Source organism: Hydra vulgaris, chromosome 03 (genome assembly GCF_038396675.1).
Source record: "Hydra vulgaris chromosome 03, alternate assembly HydraT2T_AEP".
In the NCBI taxonomy this organism is placed as follows: domain Eukaryota; kingdom Metazoa; phylum Cnidaria; class Hydrozoa; order Anthoathecata; family Hydridae; genus Hydra; species Hydra vulgaris.
This window is the reverse complement of record NC_088922.1, coordinates 2207039-2219056: the sequence shown is the minus strand read 5'-3', so window position 1 is coordinate 2219056 and position 12018 is coordinate 2207039. Positions and strand designations below refer to the sequence as shown.

Genomic DNA, 12018 nt, shown 5'->3' with positions numbered 1-12018 from the left:
TTCCATAGCAGGAACAATATTTCTGGCATTATCTCTTACTACTACATTGAGTTTTTCAAGTAGTCCCCAACGCTCAAGTGATTCATTCATAAAGTTAACAAGATTGGTTGCGGTGTGGGACTCATAAGAAAAAGGTACCACGTCAAGACAAATGTGATTTTGTTTCATATCTTCTGTGAGGAAATGCTGATAGGCTCATGTAATCAACATTGGCTGTTGAGCTCCACATGTCGGTAGTTATACTAACATGATTAGCTTTTTTGCCAAGAACTGAACTCTACTTGATACCTTCTGATAAATGCTAGGAATTTTATTAGTCGAGAAGTATTTTCTGTTTGGTATCGTATACCTTGGCTCCAAAAACTGTAATAGCCTCTTAAAACCGGGATTTTCTACTATACTAACAAGTTGGTTATCTGTGCATATCATTTCAGCAATAAGCCTTGTAATTTTTATTGCCTTCGGATCTGTATATGTGAGAGGCCTGGTCTTTTCAAACACTTGGTGTATTGTTGGTTGTTTAGTAGATGAAGATCTAGGCTTCATTTTTATAGAACTAATTGTATTGATCTAGTATTGATCTCCGTATCCTCAGACTTAGGATTGAGACTTGTGAATGCGGATGCGAGTGTAGTAGATCGTAGGGTTAGGACTGGATTTACAAGATCGTCCTGCGGTAGAGCTATCCTCGCATATATTAAAATCGATAACACTAGCTTTATCATGTTTCTGATTTTTGATTTCAGATTTATGAAAGGTTTTTAAATGCTTTAGCATGTTCGATGTTGTGTATGACTGACAAACTCTGCCACCACCCCTAGATATAACAGTTTTGCAAAAGTTGCATATTGCGGAGTTAATGTCATTTGAATTGATCACAAAATAGTCCCATACCTCGCTTTTTTTACGTTTCGGCATGATTATGACACTATATATATATATATGTTTATATTCTGAAATTAAAACAGCATTTATAATAATACAAAATAATAATACTAACAATAATAATTATTATAATAAAACAAGCAAATAAGATTTTTATAATAATACTTACCGTCGGTAAATTGATTAAAATTGACAAAAATAAATCAATTGAAATTTAGAGTATAAACTTTTACTTTTATTTTCAACGTTTACTGTTGTTAAGGTTTTCCTTCACAGTTACTTTACTTCAACGATAATATTAAATGCTAAAGTGAAGATTTAACGTAAATTAAACAAAAAAATATCTCAACGGCAAAGAGTGTATATATTAACTTAAATTATCAAGGGAGTAATAATAAAAGAAGTGAAGTCGTTAAAAAGTCTTTTAAAAAAGAATCGGAATCGTTAAAAAAAAGTTGAGAATCGCGATTCTTACGATTCCTTGAGAATCGGTGGAATCAGGAGAATCGGAATCGGAATCGGTCCATCTCTAATTTTAGTTACTTTGTTAATTATACGTATTTGATTCATAAAACGTAATTAAATATATTTATTATGCCCCGTTTTTTTCCGTTAAGAACTGTTTTGAAATTTGCGGTGCGAAATAGTTTCGTATCGAAAGAAATTTGGTTTCTTATCATTATTTCAAAAAAAAAAAACTTAAAATTTTTATATCTTGCAATAATGAAAATAAAATTTTATTATAAACATTTTGTATATAAAAGTTTTGTTTTTTAAAATTATATCCGTTTGGCCAATAAACTTTTTTTATAGACTTCAAAACGTCGTTTAGCGAAAGAGTTCGTTTCGCAAGTGCGACTTCCATAAACACTACTTTCGTATGTAGCAAAATAGTTTTATTTCGTAATTCAACTTGCGAAAAGCGACATTTCGTAAGTAGCATTTGCGTAATGAACATCAATGGTTTATTTTTGTTATTTAAAACTCAGTTCAAAAAAAAAAATTCCTGATTCCCAATATCCTTTCGAAAGAATTTTATTTTTCGGAATTGTACGAAGTCTTTCGGTTAACAACTCTAATTTTAGCCCACAAATTTAACATAAATTTATTAAACTAAACACTAAGAACAAATGATGGAACAAAGTCCTTTTGCTGAAAATATTACACAAAAAAGAAATTGAAATAGATTACATTTAACACTATTTTTTGAAAAAACTATCAGTTGAGGACGTTTAAAAATTACCTATGATTTACGAAAGGATTCCTCCAAAAAAAAATAACAATGAAGATTTTTAGTTCTACTGATCTATGCACTAAAAAGCGTTGACCCAAACTTTATGAAAAATTACTAACTTCTTTTAATGACTCCAGATGGCACTGTATGCTTAAAATAAAACTTTCGTTGATTTTATACTTTTATAATTTATGATTTTATACATTTATACTTTATGATTTTGTTAAACTTTATGATTGATGTATGATATTTTAACCAAAAGTTTAATTTAACTTTATTTTTTTTTCGTTTTTTCAAGAAAATTTACCATAAAAAAAAGCGCGGCATTTTTCTTGCATTTGCGCACCAATAGCAAAGTCGTTTTAACACCAAAAGGGGGATGAATAGAGAAATATTTTTTACCTCAAATGGATACAGGTTTAAATCAGTACTTTAGAACTGATTTTGAATTGAACAGAGTTGGACAGAGAGCAGAAATATATATTTTACAAACTAAATTGAAAAAAATGGTATTATTGAAACCACTCTGGCATTCATTACACAAAATTTTGCATTCATTTTTTCTTGAAAATATGAATTCTTGGATAATGTATCTTGCTAAAAATTGGCTCAAATGTAGTCAAATAGACTCAACTTTTTAAGTATTTAAAATTTAAAAATTGGGAAAATAACCTTGATATTTTTTCTGATCTTATTGATTCATTTACAAACAGTTTGTCTGATAAAATTTGATAATTCAGAGACTTACAGAGAAAGTTGTGCATACCTTCTCAGAGGCTTAAAACTTGTTTTGGAATTGAAACCAGGGGTGTTATTTAAAATAGCAATTTTGAATTAATTTGCATTTTTAGAAATTTCTGACCAATGTTGACAGGGTATTTTTACAAACTCTATTATTATTTTTATTTTATCATCTGTTAATAAAGGGGGTTGAACAACATTTTGTAAATTTTTGCGCTTTTTAAACTTTGCACCATCAGATATCCATTGGTCTATCATCTGCACAAAAATTCTAAAGAATAATGATCAGTTTTTAGAAACTTAGTAGATGAGGTCATGCTAAGAAGACAAAGTGTGCAACCTCAATTATGTTGCGATTACTTAGAAAAAAGTTTTTAATAAATTTTGAGTAGTCTATTTTCTTTTTATTTTGTTAAAGTTTTAATAATAATAAGTTTAATTTTTTTTTTCATCATTATTTATAAGTCTTAAATCCTTGTCTTTCCTGAAGCAGCTAATGTAAAACATTTTAACAAAATCAATATGCTCTTTCGAATTGTTAGGCATTTACAATACTACATGATATATTAGCCCCCATTAATTAAATTTCAATGTAATTACTAAAAGTATGTTTTCAGTTCATACGTCAACGCGTGTAAGGAGTTATTATTTCAATTTTTAACAATTAGCGATGGCTATCCGTTGTTAAAATTTGAAATAGTAATTGTAATAATTAAGTTCTTATATTAATTGAAATAGCAATAAGTAATAAATAATAATAGTAGTAAGTCATTAATAAAGTTAAAAGTTCATCTTGCATTTTCACTTTTAAAACTCAAAATACATGCTCGCGGGCATGATTTTTTTAATGCAAAAATGTTTTTTGCAAAAATGTCTTAGGAAAACTAATTCCATCATTGTTCATTTTTTAAGGAAAACACAGTTGGTTTGACTGGCTCTTTAATGCACCATAAGGATTATCTTGGCAATCATTTGCAGTGACTGGATGGAAATTCAAATATACGAAGTAATGCTGTTAAACTACTTTGTTAAAAATATATATATAAAAAACAAAGTTCAAAAGTTCTGAATAGCAATAATTTAGGTGCTCATATATCTTTAAATGCCTTGAATATATGCTAAAAGCATAATATAGTATATAAATATTACATTATGTTTTTCACATATATTCATATATTCACGCACGCGCACACACACACACACACACACACACACTCACATGTATCTTTGGCACATATAAGTGTGTGTATATATATGTGTCTTTGGTACCCAATTCAACACACCTAATACAACCTCAAGATTTTGGATATTTCTAGAGTATAAAAGCCAACTCAGGCTAGTTCTTAATCACTGGCATAAAACATCCCATGGAAAAAATGTAATTAACCTAATAAAAAAAATTTTTTCTCAGCATTAAATCTATTTAAACTTAAGGAAGCATCAAAAAATGTCAACCCCATAACGCATCCTCAAAAAGATGTAATCTTTGCATAAATGAGAAATATTTTATGTCGACATACAATAAAAAACTATTTTAAAATTAAATTTGCTCAAAGAGTTAAGCTCTTTTTTCGGCGATTTTCATTAAACTTAATTAGCTATTTTGGTTTTTTATTTAATTTAAAGCTCTGCGAGGGAAAAGTTTTGACTATTTTTATTTTGTTTATTAGTAAAGTTTAGCGTTGCGTAATTTATGAACGATCCCTAAAGTAGAAACTTCTACCTTCATTTTTTTAGAGTGTTTTTACAAACAATAATTTGGTATAAATTTAAAAATGGATTTACCGATATGCAGATTTTTTACTATTAGGCAACCAAAAAAGTTCGTGCGGTTTATCCTAGTTGCTTATTTTTAAGAAATGTATTAAGAAAACTGGTTGTGGTGGGGTATGATTTTGCATATAAATTAAAGCTTGTTTTAAGGAGAATCAATCAGTGTGTTTTATAAGTTTTATTAGTACGTTCTAAATTCAAAAGTCTTAAGTGGAGTATGGCTGTGTCAGATGCGATAATTCGCGCCTGTTTACTTTATGAATTCAAACTTGGAACCAAAGCTGCAGAAGCTTGTCGTAAGATATGCGCTGCTTTTGGGGAAGGTACCATAGCAGAACGGACGGGTCAAAAGTGGTTTAAAAAATTTTCTTTTGGAAATGAAAACCTTGAAGATGAACCAAGATCTGGAAGTCCATCCATCGTAAACAACGAGGATATCAAGCTGGCAATCGAGCAGGACTCCAGTCAAACATGTCAGGACCTTGCCTTAAGATTTAATGTGAGTGATGATGCTATTCGTTTACATTTGCACCAACTTGGAAAACGTTGGAAGTTGAGCAAATGGGTACCTTATGAGTTGAGTGAAACAAACAAGCTACAGCACTTAACCATTTCTTCTTCATTGCTTTCCCGCCACAGTTTAGTGCCATTTTTGGACCAAATATTGACGTGCGACAAAAAATGGGTTATGTACTGCAACAAAAAACGAACATATCATTGGCTAGCCAGTAACGATCTAGTACCGATGACTCCTAAACCAAGCATTCACCAACAAAAGGTTTTACTGTATGTATGGTGGACTACAGCAGGTATCGTTCACTATGAGTTGCTACCAAGTGGACAAACCAATACTGTTGAGATATACTCAGCCCAATTGGACAGAGTTTCGGTTGCTCTTCACCAAAAACAAGCAGCTTTGGCAAACAGAAAAGGTGTTGTATTCCACCAGGACAACGCCAGACCGCACACCGCAAAAATCACGCGGGAAACTCTAGCACGTTTACAATGGAAGATTCTACCTCACCCTCCGTATTCACCAGACCTTGCGCCAAGCAACTATCACCTGTTTTTGGCCTTGGATAATCATATGAGGAATCGACAGTTTCTAAATAGAGAAAATCTCTAAAATGAGTTAATTCAATTTTTTAGCTACCAAACTCAAGACTTTTACAAAAATGGAGTATACCAGCTTGTTTCACGATGAGAGGAAGTTATTCTTGCTGAAGGAGACTATTTTTCAGAATAAACTTTATTAAAACGGTTTTTATGTGTATTTATTTATGGATCTGCAAAACCACACGAACTTTTTTGGTTGCCTGATAAAATAAATTAAAATTAAAAATAGATTAATTACTAAAATGAATTTCATAGTAAAGCTGAATGACGAGAACTCAAACGAAAATGACGCTTCATTTCCTAAACCTAACCCTAACATAAAAAGTATACATACAGGTTATTAAATTCGCTTTTAAATCTAAAACTAAATTTTTAATCACATTAAACTAATTATTATTTAAATAATTTGAATATTAAACAACTAACGAAGTTTTTAATGTCTGACAAACTTTTGACGAGTATATACAGTGGTGTTTATCCACTGAATAACATTTTCAGATAAATACAAAGTTAAAAACCTGTACAAACAAAACTAAAAACTAATACATTCTTAATAAACAACAAATAAAAGTCATACCAATTCTTGACTTTAAGCAGCAGGTTAAATAATGTTTCATTAGAACGAATGCAAACAGAAATTTAACAAATGTATATTGACGCAGCTAAAAGTATATAAGTTCTTATTGACGCAACTGATCAGCCCCCAAAAGTTACCTTGAACATATATAAAAAGGTCTTTATACTCAAATAGTCACACTTCTACTCAGTTCAAGTCACAAAATGCAGATTGTAACCATATTGATTGTTAGTTGCTTTGGTTGTGGTGTATTCAGTTGGGTACCGGAGATGGAAAGTAAGTTTGAAAGAAAGTTATATTTAAAAATTTAAATAAATTTAAACCCATCAAAACACTTGACATAAGTTTAAGCATGATGGTTTAACAATAAACTTTTTTTCTTAAAAATGTGATAAGTTTAAAAAGTCTATTTAAAAAATAAAAATTAGCTTTTCATATCTTTAAAAAGAAAAAATATTACAAATATTGTTGTATAACACTGATTAACAAAAGAACAAAATTTTTGTTTATGCTTTTGCTTATGTTCTTCCGCAGAATCTAAATCAACTTTGTTGAACAATAATTGTACTAAAAATTTTCTTAATACTAAAGGTTTTAGCAACGTACAACGTAGCAACAATTTTTGCTGTAAGAATATCAAAAGAGCAAAACATTAAAAATAAGCTTTTTTATTTTTTGAGTTTTTATTAAGGTTATTTCAGTTTTGAAACCTTTTTTTAAATTTTGGCGAAAAAAAAATTTAAAACTTTATCTCATGCCTATAAACCATTAACCTCGTGCCTTTATCTCATGTTTTATCTAATGCCTATCTACAGCTCCTACTGTGATATAATTACTTATTTCACAAATATAAGCAGTTGATAAACTATATTAATTAGCAGTTGATTAATTATAAACATTGATCATAATAATGCTTTTTTTTACAACAAATCTCATATATATATATATATATATATATATATATATATATATATATATATATATTTATATACATATATATATACATATATACATATATATATATATATATATATATATATATATACATATATATATATATATATATATATATATATATATATATATATATATATACATACATATATATATATATATATATATATATATATATATATATATATATATATATATATATATATATATATATATATATACATATATGTATGTGTGTGTATGTGTGTGTATGTGTGTGTATGTGTGTGTATGTGTGTGTATGTGTGTGTATGTGTGTGTATGTGTGTGTATGTGTGTGTATGTGTGTGTATGTGTGTGTATGTGTATAGATATATAATTAAAGCAATAAATTTTACTTTTGTTTAGATAAAAATCTGTTTCAAGGAGATATCCAATTAGATCCAGACGAGAGAGTAGGCTCAAACGGTTATGCAAGTATTATAGGAGGTCGTTGGCCAAACAATGTTGTTCCATACGATTTGAGCAAAATGAGTAACTATTATTAAAAAGTTTTTAAATATAAGCAAATGCTAAGTCTAATTAGTTTGTATATAAGTTGTTTTTGGTATAACTCTTTTTTTGTATTTGATTATATCGATATATAAATGCAAATTATGAAGTGTAAAATATTTAGGCGCAGATTCACACCAAAGTATTTTGAATGCTATTGCCGATTATAACAGAAATACGTGCTTAAAGTTTGTGAAAAGAGTAAACGAACCTACCTACCTTAGTTTCTTTGTCGGCAATGGGTTAGTAATACTTTATGAACGCAAAATAAGGAGCGTTGATAAATATTATAACCAATAAAGGTATTAATAACGTATGGAGGGGTATGTTGAACTTTTTAAACTTTAGTAATTGACAAATCATTTACATTAAGATTTCTAGATTATTATTTGGACTATTTTATATTCTAAACTATTATTTGAAAATCAAATTTAAAATCATAAGATAAATAAACAATGTAAGTTATTATATTATTATTTAATACAAAATTTCTCTCAACAACTCTATGTATAAGAATTTCCCTAAAGTTGTACCTTTGTTAAATTATAAGACGAAATAACGAAACAGCAAAAATATAGGCAAGTAACGAAAAATAGGGAATTATTCGAGTTTTGTCCTGTTCACATGCTTTATAACAATGCCCTCTTTAGAATAAGTTAAAGACATAAGTGGATATAGGCGTTATGTCGCAAAAATACAAAATTCCACTTTTTTACACAAATATAGGTGTTAAGTAACGCTCTTTCACATGAACATAATGACACCGCACAAAAATGTGCTAAAATACGATTTTCACAGTGGATGAAGGAGTTATGTTACATATTAATTCACCAATAACACTATTTACATGTACAACACATTTTTTTCATGAAATTAAATATTACATACATAATCTTAAGTGTTTGGTTACTATACCCCTCCATAAATTTTAACATATCTTTGCTATATAAAAATATCTAGAACAATATGTGTTCAAAACTTTTACTCCTGATATCTCAGTTCCATATTGGTGTAACATAACACCTTCATCCACTTATGTCTTCAATTAAAGAAAACTAAATAATTTAAAAATTATTAAAAAAGTAAATATAAATGTGTCAAAGTAAAAAACCTTTAAAATTCTTTGTTTTTTTATGTAATATTTTATTTCTTTTTTTTTCTTTTATTAAATTTTAAATAAATTTTTTTTTTGTTAATTTGTTGTTTAACTACACAGCTTATAGGTAAAAATTTTGTGTACGACAATGCAAAAACAAATAATGAAAAAAATTTATGAAGGATTATATCATAATTTACTTACTGTATTTTATTACTTGTATGTATCCTTTACTGAAATTTATGTTATCACATAAGTCATGCTCTAGGGAAGAAGGGGTTAGTAGTTGTGTGTTGACTCGTATAGGGTTTGTTACTAATCAGTTAAGCTTTTGTGACGAGGAGGAGAGGGAGTCGAAAACGGTCCCAAATTGCGTGACGTAAATAATGGGCATATACAAGGTAAAACAGATGACACATTGAAGCAGTAGAGTTGCCAAATGTAAATAGTCGACGTATGGGCTGTAGTGAGCATATTATCTAAGAATTTAAGTCAATTTTTTACAAAACTTAAGATATCAACAAATATCAAAATATTAGATATCACACTGTATGCAAAAAATACTTTAAAAAGTAAAAATGAACTTCAAACTTGGTTGTTTAAAATTTGAATTAATATTTGCAGATGTTCTTCTCCTGTCGGTCACAGACAAGGAAGAGTTAACACCATTTCGTTAGGCCGAGGATGCTTGGGACACGGCACTATATTACATGAAATTGGACATAGTATCGGTAAGACTCTTAAAATAATTTTTTATTGTACTTTTTTTATTTTTAATTTTATTATCATTTTTCTATTATTAAAATATCTTAAGTAACACCACATGTAGACATGATGTGAGAACTCTACTTATTGTGTTAGGCCAAACTTTCAGGTGGTCTAACACAATAAAACGCTCAGCAAACATCGAAATGTTTACGTGGGACCATTAGTCAGCTAAGCCTTGTTATTATAATAACGTCGCGCAAACATTTTCATTAAAATATTTTTACTACACCGTTAATCAAGAATATTGAAAAAGTAAGATCTCCTGCCTATGTTTGTACGGCGGTGCAATAAAACTAGATGCATTTTAGTATTGAATTTTGACGAATACTTTTAAACATATAAATATATATATATATATATATATATATATATATATATATATATATATATATATATATATATATATATATATATATTTATATGTTTAAAATTATTCGTCAAAATTCAATGCTAAAATGCAATGCTAAAATATATATATATATATATATATATATATATATATATATATATATATATATATATATATATATATATATATATATATATATATATATATAATCTTTAGGTCTTTATCATGAACAGAGCAGGCCTGATCGTGACAGCTATGTTACAATAAATTGGAATAATATTCAGAAAGGTAAGGCATTAGATATAAGATATAAAGATATAGTCGAAAAAGTCAATAACACTTTTTTTAAGATAAATAAAAATTTATTTTATCTTACTAGAAATGCAGTTCAACTTTAACAAGGAAACAAGCATAGATAGTTTGAAAACACCTTACGATTATCAATCAATGATGCATTACGGTCCAACCGCATTTGGTAATGGTAAAGTCACGATAACAACTAAGGATCCCTCTAAACAACAAGTAATTGGAAATCGCTCTGGGTTTAGCAGAGTAGATATTCAACAAATTAACGCTATGTACAATTGCAAACTGGGTAAATACATTTCACACTTCAATAAGTATATGAAAATTTTTACAAAAAATAAATTAATTTATTACCTTTTAATTAATTTATAACCTTTTTTTAACAGCCATTGAATTTTTTTAACACCCATTGAACTTTTTTTGTTTTATTTTCAACTAGACTTATATTCATCGATAAATTTTAAGTTTCATAGTATTCTCTCAGTAGTCTCTCAGAGCTCAAAAATTATGACAATATAAAATTTGCAACCCCCTCAAATTGAAGGGGGTTTAAACTTTATATGGTCATAATTTTTGAGCTCTGAGAGATAATACTATGAAACTTAAAATTTATCGATGAATATAAGCCTAGTTGAAAATAATACAAAAAATATTTCATCAACTTGTTGCTCTCACGATTGGGGCAGGTGGGGCTAAATTTTTGGGGCTTTTATGTTCCCAAGCTCCAATCATCGCAATTTTTGCAAAGCATCCTTATTTGACATAAGTATAAACATATAAATGTTTGGAGTTTGCTCCATGACTAGAAGTTTGCTTCTCAAAGACCAAAAAATGTTTTGGGCGCCCCTCTATATATATATATATATATATATATATATATATATATATATATATATATATATATATATATATATATATATATATATATACATATATATATATATATATACATATATATATACATAACAACATATGGATTTAGATAAATTAAAATAAATATATATACTAAAGATAGATAAATGCAGAGATACTAAATAAATTCTCAAAGAATATTTATTTTTCATATTTATTAGGTTGATTGTTCACGTCGGTTTAAACGGTAACTTACAGCGAAAGATACTGCATGTGAAACGAAGTGTGCATATAATACACTGTTACTTTTATTGTAAAAATAATATATTGCTTATTAAATACTTATTAATTACTTTGTAAGTACTCAAAACCTCTTACCCCCGTCATATTCAAATTATTAATTTTTTAAGAAATACCCATTTTAATCCAGAAAAGTCTTATTAATCCTTATTAAGTCTAATTAAACAATAACTCTAAAACCTTCTTTAGTTTGTTTTTTAATGTCCTATTTACGTTAGCTTGCATTAAATAGACACATAATTTATGACACATAAGTCCAATTTTTCAAAATCAGAGCGTCAATTTTACTTTTTGTTTCAGGATTAAACAATGAGTTAAAAAATTTGAAAACGGTCTTGACTACGCCAATGTTTTTAGTATCCTAGTACAGATACATCACTTATAAATAAATGGTTACCGCCAATTTCATTAACATCCAAATAGCATAAAGTTCGACTAGAAACACTGCAGATTCAGAAAAAGGAGCGTTTACACAGACCTTAGGTTTAAAGCTGCAGCACGTTATCCATGGATGCACGGTCTTGAACCCTAACACT

General features: G+C 28.3%; 1 protein-coding gene across 1 annotated transcript in view; it reads left to right on the top strand.

Annotated features, from left to right (window-relative positions):
- Positions 1-11523, top strand: part of LOC100213181 (hatching enzyme 1.2) — a 58001-nt gene extending 46478 nt beyond the window's left edge. Inside the window, exons 7-14 of the mRNA XM_065792908.1 lie at positions 4838-5570; positions 6479-6602; positions 7668-7793; positions 7936-8053; positions 9532-9638; positions 10241-10312; positions 10404-10619; positions 11404-11523. Coding sequence (XP_065648980.1) covers positions 4838-5570; positions 6479-6602; positions 7668-7793; positions 7936-8053; positions 9532-9638; positions 10241-10312; positions 10404-10619; positions 11404-11408 — 1501 coding nt within the window. The 3' untranslated portion in view covers positions 11409-11523. The remainder of the gene's footprint in view (positions 1-4837; positions 5571-6478; positions 6603-7667; positions 7794-7935; positions 8054-9531; positions 9639-10240; positions 10313-10403; positions 10620-11403) is intronic.
- The last annotated feature ends 495 nt before the right edge of the window (positions 11524-12018 follow it).